The sequence below is a fragment of the Pezoporus occidentalis genome, unplaced genomic scaffold (genome assembly GCF_034315485.1).
Source record: "Pezoporus occidentalis ecotype Australia unplaced genomic scaffold, CSIRO_AGI_Poc_V1 ctg53, whole genome shotgun sequence".
NCBI lineage: Eukaryota > Metazoa > Chordata > Aves > Psittaciformes > Psittacidae > Pezoporus > Pezoporus occidentalis.
The window spans coordinates 391,018-411,675 of NW_026915866.1; the positions used below are offsets into that span (position 1 = coordinate 391,018).

General features: G+C 38.5%; 1 protein-coding gene across 3 annotated transcripts in view; it reads left to right on the top strand.

Annotated features, from left to right (window-relative positions):
* DCHS2 (dachsous cadherin-related 2) overlaps window positions 1-20,658 on the top strand; it is a 112,741-nt gene that overhangs the window by 56,080 nt on the left and 36,003 nt on the right. For all 3 annotated transcript variants that reach the window (XM_062637469.1, XM_062637468.1, XM_062637467.1), the window contains exons 4-7: window positions 10,869-11,105; window positions 12,261-13,280; window positions 14,707-14,894; window positions 15,361-15,460. In XM_062637469.1, coding sequence (XP_062493453.1) covers window positions 10,869-11,105; window positions 12,261-13,280; window positions 14,707-14,894; window positions 15,361-15,460 — 1,545 coding nt within the window. The remainder of the gene's footprint in view (window positions 1-10,868; window positions 11,106-12,260; window positions 13,281-14,706; window positions 14,895-15,360; window positions 15,461-20,658) is intronic.

A 20,658-nucleotide genomic window follows, 5' to 3' on the forward strand; every position in this document is an offset into this window, starting at 1 on the left:
GAAAGACAGCTTTTTATAACTATTTATAGTTATAGCTCAGCAGGTAATTCAAAATGTAAGTCACAGGATACAATCACAAGTGTTGCAGAAAACCTATGCAGTGCTAACTTTAAGAATTTGAGATTAACAGCTGAATTTATAAACTTTTACTATGTTACAGGCATTAATATTTTCCTTCACTCAAAGGCATATAATTCATTTTTACATTGATCTTACTGAAGGCCTTCATGAGAGCTGGATAAAAAAAATGGTTATCGTCTTATTGTAGCCCTGGTTCAAGGAAGCTCTTTTACCTCCACAAGGTAGTCTTTGAAAATTACTTTAGGCCAGGGTGACTTCATGTGTCAGTCTTCAGGTAAATGGTCTGTTTCATATTCTTAGAGCAAGTCCCCTAGCTAGCCACTGTGTGCAGAGAAAATTCCTCTGAAGGCTAAGTAAAAGGCAGCAGCCATTGGTTTATGTTTGTTTGAAGGTGTTGATGATTTAAACCTTGTATGAAAAGGATGTGGAGAAGGTAGCATTTACATAGTGTGTGTTACAGCAGTATAAGCATTTAATTTAGCTTCTCTGTTTCTTTTGACTATGTAAGATATTTAGGCTTGTGTTTCTGTGAATCCTATCTAAATTAAATGCTATACCCTTCCTCCTTTGTATTTTAATGAGAATGTTCCTGTGAGTGTGGTGGGTTGACTGTGGCTGGACACCAGGTGCCCACCAAAGATGCTCTGTCACTCTTCTCAGCTGGCCAGGGGAGAAAAATTATAATGAAAGGCTCATAGATCGGGATGAGGACAGAGAGAGATCATTCACCTTCATGGACAAACAGACTGAACTTGGGGAAATTGATTTAGTTTATTACCAATTAAATCAGAGTAGGATCATGAGAAATAAAACTAGATCTAAAAAACACCTTCTTCCCACCCCTCCCTTCTTTCCAGGCTTAGCTTAGAATCATAGAATAGTTAGGGTTGGAAAGGACCTTAAGATCATCAAGTTCCAACCCCCCTGCCATGGGCAGGGACGCCTCACATTAGACCATGTCACCCAAGACTCTGTCCAACCTGGCTTTGAATGCTGGCAGGGATGGAGCATTTACCACTTCTTTGGGCAACCTGATCCAGTGCCTCACCACCCTCACAGTAAAGAACTTCTTCCTTATATCTAATCTAAACTTCCCCTGGTTTAGTTTATATCCATTACCCCTTGACTTACTGCTTGGCCTTGGCCAGCATCAGGTCTGTCTTGGAGCTGTCTGGCATTGGCTGTACAGCGTAAGGGGGAAGTTTCTGGCAACTTCTCATAGAAGCCAGTCCCCTACTACCAAAACCTTTATACACAAACCCAATAAAGTGAGGAATTTGGAGATCCTTCTGTTGACTTGAAGATACTTGGATCGACCTTTTGTCATAATACATCTGTTACTTATTTATACCAAAAAATACATATTGAGTACAACAGACACGCCTTGTTACAAGAACTGGTTTAGCAAGAGGATTTTTGATGCTAATACTTTAGCATTAAAAATTTATTTTTGACACAGAAGTACAGCTTTTTCTACAAAATGAACATCCCCCTGAGGAAACTTTAACTTGCTAAAAAATAATTTATTGCCTTTAGGATGCATTCTGATTTCTTTTTAACTAAATAGCATATGGTATCATGCAACTAAAATGTCCTGTAAAAGATACAGAGCAGTCTAGGAGCTTAGTCCATTGGAGAAAAACAAAGGGAGGGATATATCTGATGGACATACAAATTTAAGAATGTAAGAATTATTAACTTAATTAGCCAAACCACAGATTTAAGTCCAGCATCTCATCTTTAACAGTGTCCGACAATGGATACAAAAAGATTAAGTGTAGAGCTTGTGCAGAACAGTCCTTCCATTGATACATTTTTCTTGCTTTGGCAGCGTGAAGTTTAGTGCTGTACTGCTTCCATTACTGTACTGTGGCACCATATGTAAATGTGGTTTAATGTCAAACTGACTTAAAATAAACTTTTGGGTTCAGAGCACCAGAATAGATTCATTCTAGTTAAAGATGTTGACAAGTTTTGTTGTATTGAAGAAAATGGAAATGTTGTTTAACAGTCATATCTTAGGATATTTTCCATGCATGATAAAGTTTTGTCTTTTTTTTTTAGTACAGTGCAGGTTGAAAACAAAAGCTGAAATACCAAGATTTCTTCTTGGAAAAAAAAATCCAAACTTTGCTTAATTCCAAATTTTGCTTAATTCCATGTATTATAGAACGTAATATATAGCAGATTGTAATGTGCATCAAAGTAAAATGGGGATGCATCTTTTCTAAAGAAAACAAGGCAATTTTTATGATGATTTATGATGTTCTTGTATAGTATCATAGGAAAAAATAGTTTATTTTTAAACTATTTTTGACATTTTCATACAGCATGTACTACATTTGCTAAACATATGAAGAGGTTTGCATAAATAACATTTAAAATTAGGAATGTTTTATTTTTTAATGGTTTGAGGCCACTTTTTTAAAAAAATGCAGTTTCTTCATTTACTGTATTTCTGATCTTTCATATGGAATGGGTAGCATATTCAGAATGCTACAAATCAGAGGAATATGTCTGAGGCGTTGTTTTCGCTCACTATGTTTTCGCCTTTGAAGGATTTTGTTTGAGTTAAGTCACAAAGGAAAAATTAGTGGCCTTAGCTGAGTAATTTGTGGGCATTTACCCTCACTGAGATCTCATCTAATGAAAAACCTAACATAAAGAATACAGGAAATGGTATATTCTCCTTGAAGCACACAAAATTTTGTGTATTAAGTGCTGGAGTGCAGATTTTGGCCTTGAAAGTAAGTTGTGCAGTTGAACAGCACAAAAAAAACACCCATAGTGCCAGCTCTTAATGTATGCATCTCTTTTTTCTTCTATGAATAAAATCCAATAGAATTGACCACCAACAAAGAGAAGAATTCCTACAGGCTATGTGCCAAAAACTCAACCACGTGATAGTGTGGTGACATGTGTACTTGAGTTACATTGTACAAGATATAATGCAAATTATTTACAAAAATACTCTAGGCCACCCCCTTTTCTTATAGTTAAGTCAATGCCAGGTCTCAGAAACACAAGAACACACCAGATGAGACAGAGACTGAACTCCTTCGGCATTGCACAGATGATGTGGGCTGCTAACAAGCAAAATGGAAAAAAGCAAAAAGAAAAATAAAATATTCCCAAACCTCCCCTTTTGGAGGAGACAAGTAATGTGAGATTTGTACAGTAAAGTTCAGGCAATCAACACTTTCCTGGGATAGAGACTATATGAGTCTTAAATGCAGATGTATTTAATGTACTTCATGTTCTCAGTTAACATAAAGAAAAGAAAGCGGCAGGTCACACAAAGAGAGCAGACAGCCTTGGCAAAATGCCTTCATACTGTTGGACTGTTAAAATGAATGTAGTAGGGAGTGGCAGAAAATCAATTCACGAGGATTAAGATGAGCATGTGTTTTGTGATGCTCTTAATATGAGAACAGCAAATGTATCTTACTGGTCTTATATTAGGCTTCATTCTGTATCTGTGCTGGAAACATGCATCATTTGGTACCGTGCCTTCAAAGAAATAGCATTTCCAGTTACATTGGCAGTCGAGTTGTGCACTGAGCTATTTTTGGATCTGCAGGCTGGCAGCTTGATTGAAAAGGTCCTTGGTTAAAAAGATGTTTTAGGAAAACTTCAATAAGCTAAGCAAGCAAAGGTGACCTAGTGGGATGCTGTGGCAGTGTAGACTGTGTAATGAAAGCTCTGCCTTTGTCTTTGAAAATACAGCAGTTCAGCAGACCAGAGTCCTGCCCAGTTATTGGTGCATGCTTTGATTTTTGGTTGGGGATTTTTTAAAACTCATGTTTTATGTGGAAGCATTCTCTTTGTATGCAGTCAGACAACAAACATGCTCTGCATTACTATTATGTTCTTTGGTTATATGCTGCTTTACTGACAAATTAGCATTTTGGCTGGTGTCGTTTTTTTTTTGTTAGGGAATAATTATTTAAACATGTAATAGTTAATATAGAGAAAGCTACATCAAAGTAATACTTGTTTTTCTATATTAAGTTTTAATTTTGATGTCCTATGGTGAGCCATAAAAACTCCGTTGTATTATTAACATTAACATTCTACTAAGCAAAACCCCCACCAAACCCTAGTCCTGTCCTGTGAGTTTTGTGGTAGGCTGAAATAATGAGACAACAGTGGATTAGTATGACAATCAGTTGGTTCAGTATCTCCAGGTTTCTTTAAATATGTACTATGGAAAATTAGTTTTGGGAAGCTGTTAGATTTGACAGTATTCTGAAGGATATGTAGCAAATACAAATCCATTCAGAGTCTGAGGTGGTTTTATGTTGAAATTAAAAATGGGAGGAAGTGGATCAAACAAAATATTTAATTTGACTTGAATGTTAAAAATATAGGAAATGAAGCAATAGATTTACAAAGTAAGCTAGAAACTGAAATCCCTCAGTTTAACAATTGCTGTGGTGACCAGAAGGACCCAGTTGAGTTCATAAAAGGGTCTGGGTTGGAAGGGACCTTAAAGACCACCTAGTCCCAATCCCTCTGCCAAAGGCAAGCAGGTTGCTCAAAGCTCCATCCAACATAGTCTTGAGTAATGGGTATAAGCTAAACCAGGGGAAGTTTAGATTAGATATGAGGAAGAAGTTCTTTACTGTAAGGGTGGTGAGGCACTGGAATGGGTTTTCCAAAAAAATGGTAAATGCTCCATCCCTGGCAGTGTTCAAGGCCAGGTTGAACAGAGTCTTGAGTGACGTGGTTTAGTGGGAGGTGTCCCTGCCCATGGCAGGGGGGTTGGAACTTGATGATCTTAAGGTTGTTTCCAACCCTAACTATTCTATGATTCTATGATAATACAAAATCATTCAACATGAGAGGCTGATGCTCAGGTGGATATTCTGCTTGTGAATAACGGAGTTGCCTTAATTAGAAATTAATGTTTTGTGTGTTGATGAATATTTATTTGCTCACAAAAGTTATTTCTAACCTGTAGTATTTAAAATAACAAAAAATGCTCTAAAAGTAGAGAGCCGCAGTGTTAAAACTGTACATTAGTTTACAGATCCAGGTACTGGTTTCTTATATTGCAGATTACCAACCTGGTCAGATTTGGATGAAGTACTCTTGAATAGACTTTCATACGCTAAGTAAAATCTTGCTCTTAAACACAGTATCTTTATATAGTATTGATTATAGGCACTAAGCTATTTTATTTATAATTCCTTTTCTAAGAGGAAAACTGTGGGTTTAGCAGAGAAATCTGCTAGCAAGGGGCCACTATCAAAAGCATCCCCGGTGCAAGGTATAAGGCTTCTGTAAAATACAAATGTAGACAAGAGATCGATACCAGTTGAATCATTAAATTACTAGAAAAACGTTCAAATGCCAAATACTTTTGGACTTGAAATGGTCTTCTTATTCATTGAAATGCAACACAGTGTTTATGCCATCAAGATTAAGTTTTTAAAGCTTTTTGTTATGAGCTGAAGCTCTGTGTATTACAGCAGGTAGACTATAAATAACAATGTAATTCCTCATTAATTCTTTCCTTTCCCCTGACAGTTATTAAACCAGCTCTTCAAACAGTGCATTTGGCAGAGTGTTGTTATGGTTACCATCAAGAATGCAGCTTCACTTAAAAAGGTGCATTTTAAATACAGGTAGATAGCTAAAACAGGAACCTAAATGGCAACCTAAGATTAGAGCGTAGACAATGAGTCGGATAAAGTTCAGTGGAAATGTCAAGTAGAAACACTGTTGTTCTTCCCTAGAACAATGCTGGTTTTAATGTTCATGCAAAGTCTATACCTCCTAACTGCATGCAGCTCTCAGATATACAGTGTTAAACAGCAGGTCCAGCTGCCAGCTTTGAAGGTGAATTGGGGTGATGAACTGTGCCTACTTTTTGCCATCTGCTTACTGTCTGAGCTGTGTCAGGTCATGTCAGCTGACCCATCATAGAATATTTGGTGAATAAACACTGATGTTATTTAAAGTAGTCAGTTTCCTGGTCTTAGGGGACACTGTTGATAGTTGCTGATTTTGTTCTTCTTGCTGTGTTCTAAAGTGCCTTCTTATTTCATGAACAATGAGAAAATACTGGAAGCTTTTTAAGCAAGAACACATTTCTATGCAATCCAGTGTCCTGAAGTTAGTATGTCCTGATTTTTATCTTTGCCTCTGCAGTGCTTGACTAATGGAAAACATTTTGTTTACCTACAAATAGCTATAAATGTAGGTCTGGTTTTTGCTTTGGTTCCATGAGGACCCTGTGGAAAAACAGGTTTTCAAATTGGTCAGCTAGAGGCTATGTGCAGAAATCCTATTGGGATAACCAGTATTATGTCTGCTGTACAAAAAGTGCTTATGGTGAGTGAACCTACTTTGGTGGTAGAGGCTGTTGTAATGTTAAGACTGAACACAATCATGAAGATGATCAGATACATATTTTAAGAGAATCATTAGATGTGTACCCCTGTCTCCTGTCTTTAACTGTTGAGATACAGCCCTTAGCAGCTGACTCACCTGTGGAGTAGGGTGCATCTCCACAAAAATAAGAACAACAAATCCCATCAGAATTACCAGGAGATGGCAGGTGCTGCAGAATCCTGTCTTTCACTAATGTGTTTGCATGTTCTGCACAAGCACTGGCTTCTTTTATCTTTCATTGTTAGTAGGCACAAAGCGGAGAGCAAGAACTTCTTGGAAGTTAGTACTGTAGCAGGTAACAGTGACTGAGAGAGCATGAAGGAGATCAAAGATTTGACAGTCATGATTTTGCCTTTTATTAGTACTAGCTCTCACCGTACATTGAATCCCTGAAACCACTGTAACGATTTATGCTAGCCAGTGAGCCCAGATTGTTCTGCAGCAAAACATCTGTAAATTCCAGTGTGGCTGTGCTGAGCTAACCTGCCCTGGAGCAAGGCCTGCAGTGGCAGTTTCAGCAAGCATTGCAGATCCTATCTAAAATGTGTATGTAAATCATGATGGGCAGTCTCTGTGTCATGTTTTTGATTTGTAAAGGTTGGAATCTGCAGTTAGTTATACCCATGCAGATCTAGTCAAGAAAATGAGGTTGCCAAGCTGCAAGTGAGGCTGGATGTTAATGCTTCATCTGGTATGTAATTATATGATTGTTCACCTGTGACACACAATTGATTCCAGCTCTCTCTTGTGCACAATGAGAAATTACTTGAAATTACATTTTCAAGGCACTGCAGTAACATAAACAATAGAATTTGAAAAAGGGAATTAAATGTTATTAAAGGCAGCAGATAAGATTGTCCATATATATATATATGGGGAGCCAAGCTATAAGAAAGAAAGTGGCATTTTTCACACAGTGCCTTCTTAAAGTGGAACCACATTTGTGTCTGTTTGGTCTCCTGCTGAGAGCTTTGGTCTTGGTAAAATGTTCTTCACAGAGGAGCCATCTCATTATTCCCTTTATGTTGTCAGCATTTCTAGAAACTGTTGTATGAACTGTTATTTGTAATGGAAGAATATATTCTGTACCACAGCAATCTAATTGCCATTTAAGTTTCCTGAAGCCACAGATTGCAGGCTGCAAATGACCATGGTAATAACAATAATAAACACCGTATTTTCTTAATTACAGAACAGGAAAGAAAAAAAACCTGTGACTCGTCTTCAGCCTGTTATTTAGCAAGACATACCTTGAGTTTTCGCACACCAAGTGTGTGACTTACACAGTTAGTTCCTGCCACATGCTTCTTGCAGTTAGCCCTCTGTTCCTGCCTTTGCAATGTAGTACTGGGGAACTCCTACACTGTACATTAGCAGATCAAATATGCCTAGCCAGCCTGCTCCGAGGTATGCTGGCAGCTGCTTTGCACCCAAGCAGTCATGGCTGTTCATTTTAGTCATAGTCTGACACTGTTACCTAACCACATAGAAAGTAGGCTCCCAGATGCTGCTTAGTTCTACAGCTTCTTTCCCGTCATATAGTGCCATAATAGAGCCTAATGTGTCATGTTCCTCAACATACAGTAGAGCTGTCTCAATGTCTGTATGGGTTATATATTGCCAGACGCAAAGCTAATGCCCAGTCCTACAAATGTTGAAAGAAACAGAATATATATAATTAAAAGTCAAACTGGGTTACAAAATTTCCTGCATACTACAGTTTTGAGGCTGGAAAGAACTATATGGAAGACAGATACTTTTTACTGTCATCTACCACTGTTCTTAGGGCATCCCTGGTCCCACAGGAGAGGGCTAAGTTGGTGAGATGTGCTTGACTATTGCCTTTCCTCCCTAGGACACAGAAAAAAAATGAATCTTTTACCAGTATTTTTCCCTGTCTCCTCTCTGTAGCTGATCTGGCATGGACTGTGCTGTAATCTGTCTAGATGAGCAGAGAAGGAATTTTGATTCTGAAATATGTCTGTTCCACCAGGTCACCATTCCTGGAATGGAGCACTATTTGCTCCCCTCTTTGCTAAGGGATATTCTGAAGTTAGTTACTGCTTTGAGAGTAAGAATTTCAACATGATAATTTTCTGTAGGAGATTTCCCACTCTTCACATCTTGAAGTATCCAAAATGGGAATGAGATATTTTTTGCCTTGTTAATAGAAAAATACCCAATTAGTCAAGTTACTAAAAAACAGTCCATTTGATTGGTTTCACTTGATTTGACAGCAACAGTGTTTAAAATCCACGTTTGTATGTTTAACCTCTGGAAAAGAAAAGGCTAAACCCCTTTTTCCTTCAAGCTACAGTTGCTCAGATTACCTCAGGAAATGCGAAAGTATACGTCTAAGTAACTGTAAAACCCAATCATCAAAAGACAAAAAATAAAATATTTAAAAAAGGCCAAAATAAGGTTGAGTCTTGGAAGTGCATCTGTTATTGGAATAGGAGCTGGATCAGCAATGAATTCTGAATCCATCTGTAGCTCTGTTGGTTTTTTACTGTGGTTTGTCACACTGGAATGTGACATTTGTTGGTAGTGGAAAGTATTCTTCCTTCATCCTGAAGCCCCTTTGAATGCATTTTAAGCATGTCAAGACACAGTTTGTTATCATAATGTCCTGGCAGTGTAATTGGAAAGTATACCACATGCGTATTTGAGTATTTATAAGGATTTTATATATTTTCCATTATTCTGCTTAAGAATGTATTGTAGCAAATTAGCGTTGTGGCTTCACCAAAATTTTGAGAAGATATATTGTAGTTGAATAATGCACTGATTCTCCTAAGGCACTTTTGAGTTAAACCAAATTTTTACCCTGTCTGACAAATAGGACAATTAAATGTCTGACTTGAATACCAAACAACATTCCCAATAAACCTGTCTCAGGAGCCAGGAAATTACAAAGGTAGCTCAAAGTTTAAAGGCTGGGTTTTACTGAGCTGCTAGAAGTTTTGTGTCTTCACCAGTGTCTACAAAACCGTATGAACTGTAGGAAAAAGAGTAGGTGAGTTCTTAAAAATACCTGTTGGTATGTAGAAATTGTCCCTATTGAATCACTTGAGTTTACTGTGACCTTACTACTTAGCATACTGCAATTGTAGTGTTTAGTGTATATTTAGTTAAACTCAGTCATTGCTGAGAATTTTATTGCATTTGGTCACCTCCCATCTTCATTTTCATGTTCAAAACCTTACCTTACAAATAGTTCTTTGTACTGCAAAATTTGTGACCACCAAAGAATGTTGATGGATTTTTCCCACCTCAAATAATGTTTAAGTGCTCTTCCTTCTGGTGAGTGATAGGGAAGATGCTGGAATGGATAAGATAAACCAATTTTAATGCTCTCTAGGGCATAATTACATTTCTTTATTCCATCTTTTACCTGGCTGTAAACACCTGGTCTTCAGCTGTGTGCCTCACGTTATAATTTGTAATATTTAATTATAAATTAATTTATAATTTAGGTTATAATTTAGTTGTACCGTTTATGAAATCACAAACATACTGTGATCTGCTGTATTACCCTTCGATCTAGTGTTTACCCCTAAATTTTTAACTAGTTATGTTCACTTCACCTGGACCAGACATTTAATAGTACTCTGAAGGCTAATGATTTATTTTTGGGTTTATATCTTCATTTATAAATCCTTAATTTGCTTGCAAAGGACAATGTATGACTGTCACAGAACAATTAACAAGTATCAGTTTTGGATAATTGTTGTGGACCGTTATGAACATCCCATAGAGACCTGTGGTTTGAATATAATTCTCACTGCTGAGTCTGATGTCTTCACTCAAACAAAGCTTTCTTTGAAGTTCATGCAATTTTTACTCATAGAAGAAGAATGGGACAGGATTCCTGCCATGTTCATTCTTTCTACTCATACTGCCATCTTAAGTAATAATAGTTAGATGTGGGTTTCTGTAGTTATATGGAGAGTATTTGAAAATTGGGCATAATTATCTAATATTACTAAAGATTTATTTTAGCAGTCAGAAGAGAATGTATTTGGAGACAGCTAGTCTCATTCATCACAGTTAAAGGATGAAAAATATATTTATCTTGAGGAAGGGACATCCAAAGTGCTGTATTTCTGGACAGAGCATTGTATTCTCAAATAATTACTTATCTCATATAGTTTATATAAAATGTAATTGCTAGCAGCTTGCAAATTCGTCAGATGTTAGGATTTACTATTAAAGGGTATTTTATGAGAAACTTGTGATCAGACAGCAAGTGACTGCTTCCCAGAAGCCGTACAAAAAGTGCCCATTATCTGGCCTTCTCTAAGAGTAGAAGTTCATGTTGAAACTGTTTTGTCAGGCTGCTAAATTTTAACTTATTTCATTGCTCTTGCATTTCTGTGTACTTTCAGGAAGTATTTACCTGATCTCAGCTCTTGGCCACCTGACACGTTCTGTGCTCTTCCTGACCGTTTCTGCACGGGATGGGGGTGGCCTTCCCTCTGCCACCAATGCAGCCATCACAGTAAACATCCTTCAGACTGCTTTGGCCCCTGCCATATTTGAGAGATCCCGGTATGCGTTTTCTGTTCCTGAAGATGCACCTGAAGACAGCCCAGTTGGCACTGTAAAGGCCAGAGAGCCTCCAGGTAAGTTGCATGCTCAGTCAGAGATTGCATTGAAGTTAGTTTTTTAATGTGACCATTAACTGTAAATACCTGCAGGTAATTTTTTTTAAGCTTTCATATTATTCATTCAGGCTGCCAAGCATTAAATAGTATTTACTGTTGGTATTTACAGCAACTGGTGTAATCGCTGCTGTATCAGGATGTCCTTTTGAAAAGACTGAGATTCATGGTACTCTCCTTGATGGTTCATGGGGATTGGCAACTGCCTCCAGTTTCTTCCAGTTGGATTTCTGTAATTGCAAGTGGGGAGACTGGGAGCATGTTGTGAAAGTGTGAGGAAGGATCTGTATGATGGTGTGGCTTCTGTTAAATCATTAGCCATGTGAGAAAAATCTCAGAGCAATACTCATGCTTAGAAAGTATTCAGAAGCTTCAGAGAATCTTGACAGCCATATATATTTGTTTCCTATGCAGAGCAGTGGGAGCCATAAGTCCACATACCAACCTAATGATGGATCTATACTTGTAAGGTGGTAGAGGCAGAGGTTTTATGTAAGTTTAATTAGTCAGGTCCTCCTCACTAACTTTCCTCCTTTTGGAAGGACAGTGCATTGACCACTGTCCTCAGGGTGAGGTAGCATCTGCAGAGTGGCCTTTGTAATAAGCCTGAACCTTTAAACAGCTTTTGCTTTAGGTAGCATCTGATGTATAAGAGTAATAACAATGGTTTTCCATGAACAGTAAGTTCAGTAAAATTAAGTTTGTTCAGAGAACAGCCAGCTGTTTCATTCCTTCATATAGTGAAGTGTGTAGTGAAATTAATCACATAAGACTAATTTATAGATGTGGGTTACTCTCTATATTTTAGATCAGAGAAAACCAAGAGGCTATTATACTATTTTCTCTATAGAGTTTTATCATACCAGTGAGATGAAAATCAAATGCTGCATAAATGGGCAAACTATATACAATCACATTTTACTGAAGAGCTCCAGCAGCAGGGAGAAGGAAGCGTAAAAAGGCCAAAGAAGTCAAATAAACATTTGTGTAACTTATATTTATTCCACTGAATTTAACAGCATGCATTCTTTACAGATATGTTCTTACCAATATTAATGTTATATCTTTCCTTTTTTTTTTTTTCTCTCTACATTTTTGTGTTATTTCCCTTTCTAGATTCTTTAGAAGCTGTTTCTTACAGAATTTCCTCTGGTGATCCACATGGAAAATTCTCTATTGACCCTCAGTTTGGTGTCATCCGCACCCAAAAACAGCTTGACCATGAAACTCAGTCTGTTGCGGTGCTCACCGTTCAGTCACAGCTGGGTAACTCCCCTGTCTACAGTAGCACCCAGGTCAACATATCTGTAATCGATATTAATGACAACCCCCCAGTATTTCTTACCAGATCTGATAAGGTAACTATTTCACATACCCAGCCTCCTGGCACTGCTGTCTACATTGCTCATGCAGAAGACAAAGACAGTGGCTTAAATGGGGCTATCAAATATAGTATTGCAAGCAAGCAGTCAAATCCATTTAGCATTGATCCAAGCCTTGGAGTGGTAAACCTCACTAGGACAGTGTTTGCAGATAAGCAGAGGGAATATACTCTGCATATAGCAGCTGAAGACTGTGGAAGTCCTCCTCTGACTTCTTTCCTGATGTTGACAGTGATTATTGAAGAGCAGAAGATGGGCCCTACTTTGGTTTTTCAAAACTTGGTGTATCAAGTAGAAATCAGTGAAGCTACCTCTCCAGGTGCCAGAATCCTTCAGGTTAAAGCCCACTCACTTGATCTACACAGTGTTACCTCCAAGCTGACATATTCCTTAGAGCCTAGCACGGATTCTATTGCATTTGGAATCAACTCTGATACTGGTTGGCTTTATCTTCGGAAACATTTGAACTATGAATGTACACAGATACTAAGTTTTAGAGCCCTGGTCAGCACCTCTGAGGATGAAAACCTCAGGCAAAATGCAAGTACATCGGTAATAGTTAATGTCCTGGATGAAAATGATAACCCTCCTGTGTTTATGTGTGAGAGCTTCTTCTTTGAAATGGAGGAAAATCCAGTTCCTAGGGGTGTGGTTGGCACCATTACAGCTGTTGACAAAGACTCTGGAAGAAATGGACAACTTTCCTACTTCCTCTTATCTGATGGAAAGTATTTCAAGATGAATTCCAACACAGGTAGCATTTTATGATTTGTGATCTGCTTCATAGTGCTTTTGGAAAGCAGCCTTCCCTAAGGGAATGGGAGTAAAGTGTAAAGCTTTCAGGAACTACTGTGAATCTCTTGGGTTGGTATGTGAATATCCTAACTCAGAGCTTCACAATTTGGGGAATGAAATAAATCTAATACATGTTCATGGAGAATGAGCTAACCCTTAGGATTTGATTTTTTCATTACTCCATTCTGGTGACTTGGTTGTAAGTTTTAGTGTTTGACTGTAACAAATTAAAAGAAGGAGTTTTGAGTTACAGCTTTAGTAGTTCATATGAGGAAATTAATTGCCTGTGATCAAGTACAGTTGAAAAGTGCAAATCAGCCATAAATAACTGTAATGGTAACTATGACATTTGACAGTTACAGTGATTTAAGATATTTGCAGAAAGTTCTGTAAGTTACCTCAAACCTGAGTTCATGTTGTACATGGCACCACAGAAATCAAATTGACTGAGAAAATTTTTTCACAGCACAGGGTGTACCCCGCAGTGAATCCCAAATGTCTTAGTAATAGGTACTTTGTCCACATGGCTCAACACCACTGACCACAGCATGGAGAGCCCAGAGGAAGGGAATCCTGGAAGGAACCCCAGCACTGTAAATAATCCTGTTTAGCAAAATGATATGTAGCAGCAAAGATACGCCATTTAAAATTCCTGTTCACAAATGTCCTGTGCTCAGGGGAAGTGGATAGGTTTTCCCAGAATTTCTCTGTATGAATCTCAAAATAAAATTGCCCTTTCAAAGGAGGTTGCTGTTGAGTACGTTTTTGGAAGTTTAAAGGCAAATAGAGTACTAGGGGTTAATGTGGAAGATTTTAAAATAATACATGGTTATCTGTGTGAAGGACTGTGGTCAACCACAAATCTACAGCTATATTGAGTATGGCTGAGCAAATGGAGAGAAGTTTGGGTCAGATTTTTTCACTGGGTTTTCTAGAACATATAGGAGACATAAGGGTTCCTGATTAATATAGAGACATTGTGTTGAGAGCTTCCTAACCTGCGGGTGTAATAAAGGCCATTTGTCAGCAGTTAAAACCCTGTGCTGCTATATTGTCTGCCCTGAAGTGTGGTGAAGAAAAGGCCAGATGAATTTCTTTGGAAGGTCAGCACAGTGTTTTGTACTGTTTTATACCTTTGCTCCGGGGCATCCACTGTGCAGTAAAGAAAGTAATATGGTGCTAAAGTAGAAGGGCAAAGTGACTGACAGGGTGCTTCTGTGGAATGGAGCTTGGAAAGCTGAGTTTTTAATGTCAGCCGTAAGATATATCAGAAGACATTTACCATTGTTTCATGTTAACTTAAGTATGTAATTGCACGTAGTAAGATGACTGCTAGCATATAGTAAATACCCAACTCACTTTCTCCATTTTTTTTTGTTCATCAGGTGAAATCATAAACTGGGTTGCACTGGACCGTGAAAAACAAGCTCACCACCAGCTGACCGTGCTAGTGACCGACCACGGGTCACCGCGGCTCAATGCCACAGCAGCCGTGTACATCACCGTGAGGGACCTCAACGACAACAGGCCCTTCTTCCCTCAGGCGGCACCGGGACACGGGCTGCACCTGAAGGTGGGTGCTGCAGGCGGGATGCGCTGCCTTGCTCCGAGCACCACCCTGTGGCAGGAGCCCAAATCCCCCGTGCTCTGAAACAGAAATCCTGCACTGAGACTCGGATATATTTGGGAACTTCAAAATATGAATTAATGATTACAAAATGATTACAAAAGATTTTATACTGTTAGATGTAGAGGATATATACATGTAATTTTATTTAGGTGTGCCCTAGAATCTCTTTTAATTTCTGACCTCTGAGTCTGCTCAGGTAAAGGCTTTGAATTGGCAATATATGCAGACTATAGATTGCTAGAGCTGGATTATTTACCAGTTCCTGAAACGCTCTTTGTATTACTGTAAATATTAATGAAATGGAAAACAGAGCAACAGCTAAACTCTTGCGTTATGGCAAGGGATTTATTTTAAGACTCACTGTTATCCATGTGTATCTCCAAATTATTTATAAACCGCTTGATGACAGGTTTTGGAAGGTCAGCCACCAGGGACGCTTATTACCACTGTCTTCGCAAAAGACCCTGATTCTGGAAACAACGGTGTTGTGTTATATTCAATAGATTCAGGTAAGAATTTAAAGTGTTATCCATAAGAAAAGATACACTGAAGTAGAGTTTTAAAACTAGAGCTTTAGAGGTGCCATGTATACATACAGGATGCTATGTCTGTTTTGTGTCTGTTTGAATAAATGTGGCTCCGTAAATAGGAATCAGGACATCATATGTCTTATGAAGTATTTAAAAAGGTGCAAGCAGTTACCTTTTCTCCCTCCCTCTCTGCCCCATCTTCCCAGGGGTTTGATTGCTTGATTGACAGCTGGCCAGAGAGCACTTAGAAAAGATTAGGGCCATGATCTTGTACTGTACAGTTTCGTATTTCAATTGTTAACATCTTAAAGGAAAAACAACCTCCCTTTTCCCATGACCAATTGAAAATTTTCTAAAAGAATGGTTCATGACAGTCTGAGACAGGGATTGGAAGGATCAGCAGATAATCTGGGCAAACAATGAGGCTTGTGGGTTTTAGCTCATGTTTCACCCTTTGTTTAGCACTGTGTTAGCCTGACATAGGGTGGCCACTTAAAAACACTTCCTCTCTATAGTTTTCCCTGTAATTGCTGCATGTATTGGTTCACTTCTGGGGTAAGCTATGGTATCCAGTTTTGTGTGCAGTGGAATCGATAACAGAGCAGTCCTAAATTGGAACATTAGTGGGACTGGCCATTAATGCTGGTAAGAGATATAGATGTGATCTCTGGTTTTGCCACATACCACTTGCTACAGTTTTACACAAGAGATCTCCATCTGTAACCAATGAGGAAAACATGTCTGTTACTTCTGCCCTGCTTTGCTATTGGCTCAAGACAGCAAGAGGTGCCAAGAACAGAACTATTTATTTTATTTCGGTACCTGCTCTATTTACCAGCTTCATGTAATCAATACCTTTTAAGCTTGGTGTTTGTAGTCTGTGGTAATTTGCTCACAAAGTATACTGTTTCATCAGAGCAAAAAAGCATTTCCAGTATTTCCATCCACTCAGTGCATTTCCTCAAGTGTTCTTTTCTGTGTAGGCAAAGCTCGAATATGGACTCAGTTGGTAAAGAAAAAAATACTGCAAAGCTACCTTACTCCTCGCTCTTAAAGAGCAAGGGTATCTGTAGTCTCTTCTTGCCAAGGCTGAAATTACCAAAAGAATCCCATGGATTATGTTATACTGTGTATTTATGCACCCTTTTGACTTCTGTGGAGTAATGGAAGGACTTTAAGATTCAAATCCACAAGGGCCAGGGAGCTAACTCTGCCGTCTTCCAACATGAGATGCTTAAAAAAATGAGACATTTAACAACTCTATTGAAAATTTTGCAGTTGAAAATATTTAGATAATAAAATACTGTAGGGTCGGTTTATGGCTGTGCTATTATTCCCTTAATTTGGATACAAGTGACTGCCTCTTCCAGAGAGAACTGGAGAGAATTATACTTTTCTGCTTTGTGAATAACAATATTTTGCACGAAATTATCTCCCTTAAGAAAAAGGGAATGAGTAATGTGCAATCCTTTGTTTGAAGGATGGTGGCCAGGCAACATGGGAAGTGTCCTTCAGGGGTCTCTGCCTGTCTGTATATCTAACTATATCCCCTTTCTTCAAACAGCACATTGGATGCTTTTTACTGGCTTCACTGTAGAGCCCCAGAGGGGAGTAAGTAAGAGTTCAAATTATAAAAATGACTAGCAACACAAAATATGACTGGTCTTGTAAATGCTGTCTCTAGAAAGAGCAAAAGGATAAAAACAGCAGCAAAAAAACCCCCACAAACCAACACTAGAAGAGCCCTCCCAGCCTTGGAACGAGATATTTTCCTGATAAACAAATCCAGAAACAGCTGAGCTCCTCTGATACTAATTTTTGTTGTTGTTGTTGTGAGTTGGCTCACAGCCTTTAACATCTGGTCTTGTGTTTGATGGTGAAGTTCTTGCCTGGTTTATATTTAAAATAGTATTTTCAAGTTCTGGGACATTGTTCAGTACTAATATATGAAGAAGAAATATGATCTGATTTACAGCCTTATTTGTTAAACACAGAGACACCAGGTTAATTGGAGGACTGCATGCAGACCAGTGCTCTTTTCAACAGTTGAGGCACTGCCACAAGACTAAGAGCTGTGTCAGTGTCAGCTGTTGAGCTTGTAAGAGTCACTCTGTAATTCTTAATGTTCTTGAGACCTTAAAGAAATGCCAAGATAGCAGCAATAGATCAAGCTATGCAGGAGGGCTGATGACTGATGCCAACAAATGACATAAGGAAAAATCTGTTAAAGAACTCTGAGATTTACACAACAGATGAATTTTAACATTCACAGGAGAAGTGTTTCCTTCAAAGTACCCCTCCCTCTTGCCAGAAAATTAAACCAAATCCTCGTTAGACATTCGTGTGTATGGGAATGCATGGTCAATGGCCATACCTCCACTTTTGTGTTATCAATGAAAGAGCAACTGAATTCAGAGGGAGGTGGATCTCAGCTATGTGTATTATTCCTTAGTGACACTGCCAATTGCAAAGTGATTTGCCTTCTTTATGACTCTCAATAGCTTGTACTATAGCATTTATACCAAAAAATATTCTGTATTTGTAGTGCATCATAAACTATTCCTTTGTATGTTAAGACTGGCACTGGCAAAGTAGAGGCTTTTACAGTTTTATTTGGACCAATTCTGTGCATACATTAGTACGTGACCACCAGAGTGTTAGGAGAAGCCTAGTTTGCCCTGCTAACACACACAAATTGACAAGTGTTGAACGTATGTCAGTGGACAAGTACTTGTTCTCCAGGGTGATTTGCAAGCAGCATGCAGAGAGCATTTCTAGACTTGCAAAAGGCTGTGTTTCTGCAGCAGCCCCCTGGTATTCAAGCTCTTTGGGAGACATGGCTTCTTAGTGCAAAAAAAGAGATAAAAATTGCAAACACTTTCACAGTGGGAGTCCCAAGGAGTTCTGGTTTTACACAGTATCTCTTTCCAGCATTATCAGATTTTTCTGTCACTTTTGGTGGCACCAAAATATGCACAAAACTGACTGTTTCATGCAGTATTAGGATTTTAATGGAGTTGTGGACTCTGGTGAGTAACACTATTGGTAATTCCTGACCAGCTCTCTTTTATTCAGAAAAGTAGACTCTGACCATTCCTTTTTCCTGTCAAATAAGCTTCAACCGTCTAGAAGTTCCAGCTTTGTTCCACTACATGAAACAAAAAACCAAGTATCAGTCTTTATGCTAAGAGTTACTGACTATCCTCGTCACTCCTGAAACAAGGATGAATCCTCATAGCCTCATGCTCACATTGCAATTACACACTGGGAATGTTTTTGTTCTCTGATTATTATACTTTAAGTGATTTTTTAATTTTGGTTCAGTTTGGTAACTGTAGCTTTATTTTGGTAGAAAAATGAAGGGAATAGTAGCCTGTTAACTGTTTTCTTGTTCTTGTTATTTTAAATGTCAGTTTTAGCAAAATGTTAAAATTCTATGCATGCAATTCACATTATGTGTTCTGTTTTTCATATCTCCTCTGCCTTTTGCTTAGCTGGGATTTTGTGCTGTGAAACTCTATATGGAACAAAATAGCGTATCTATGAATGTAGACATACTGTTGGGACCTAAACCAGGAAAGTAACCAAAAGCTATTTATGAAAACAGTAATATAGCACTGTTAATATTTCGAAACTATCATGAAAAATGCAGAGTGCGGGACTGTCTCATCCAATATAATTGTGTCTACATATTATTTCCTTTGTCGGCAATTTCCTTGTTACATTCCAGACTGCAAGAGTCAACCCAGAAGGGACTCATGGAGCATTAGGAGCCTATAGTTAGTCAAAAATAGCAGAACAATATTTGAAAACCCCTCATGTTTGTTGATTGTGAACCCCCTGTTTTGTAGCTGGTGTACCCAGTATTGTTTTCAGATTGCACAGGTGTAGATATTTTCCAGCTGCAGGTGAGGTGGTTGTCTACAAAACCCAACATCTGTATATGCAGCTAACTAATTTGCATGTGCAGATTTGGAGACCATAAACAACTTCATGCTCACTTAGGTGCCTATGGAAATAAAGTTCTTTATGGATGTTTTGTGTACTACATCTGCACTGGATTTATTTTTACCACAGCTGCTTATTAGAATTGCAGCTGTTATGCTGCATGACTTTAACCCACTAGCACACCTTATTAAAACTCCACATAACAAAAGGGTGTTTGCATAGTGTTCTAAGAGAGAAGCAGTAATGACAAATTCCATTTTCTCAGTTTCTGGTAAGGTATACCAGGTAATAGACACTTTCCCATTTCACTAAAAATTGGAGAGTAATTTGTGTTGCATTTCTTGAAAATGGGGGAGATGGGAGTCAGTCTCTTTCCCCAGTAACAAGTGATAGGATGAGAGGAAAGGGCCTCAATTTCTGCCAGGGGAGGTTTAGATTGGATATTAGGAAACCTTTCTTCATGTAAAGGGTTGTCAAGCTTTGGAACAGGCTGCCCAGGGAAGTGATTGAGTCACCGTCCCTGGAGGCATTTAAAAGACGTGTAGATGTGGCACTCTGGGACATGGTTTAAAGGTGGACTTTGTAGTGTTAGGTTAATGGTTGGACTCAATGATCTGCAGGGTCTGTTCCAACCTAAATAATTCTGTGATTCTAAGTCACAAAGAGCTGTTTACTCTTCTATGGTAGAATTTTTCTTTGCAGCTCTAGCATAAATGTAATATGATGTACCTGCAAGTAGTAATTTTAATTAGAAGTCGCTTGTTATTAGCATGCAGCCAGTCTTTGATGAAGGATGTAAGCATAATTTCCAGAATTCACAAGTTACTCTGCAACAATGTACTGTAAGATTTTAGCTACCACCAGTAACCTCCCGGTTCAGAGCACAGACAGGGCAGGTGGCATCCCTGCAGTTACGGTGTCTTAGAGGTGGCTAGGGCTCTTTTCTGACCCATAGTCTATGAGGGACATGAGCCAGCTGTATGCCCAGCATTACTTACTTGACCATTCATGCCAGTGTAGGGACTTAGTTTTTATTCTGGCCCTGCCTGCAGCTTTTGTTGGAAGTAGGAGTACCAATCCTGAGGTGTCTGCTGCTCTCAGTGGTGTGAATAACAATGGTATAAAACTGAACAGTTGCTTTAGTACTCCATAGTGTTTCTCTCTGTCGCTCTCTAAATCCTGAGTGTTTTATAATAACTATTTGCTCAAAGGAAGAAAGGTGATCCAAA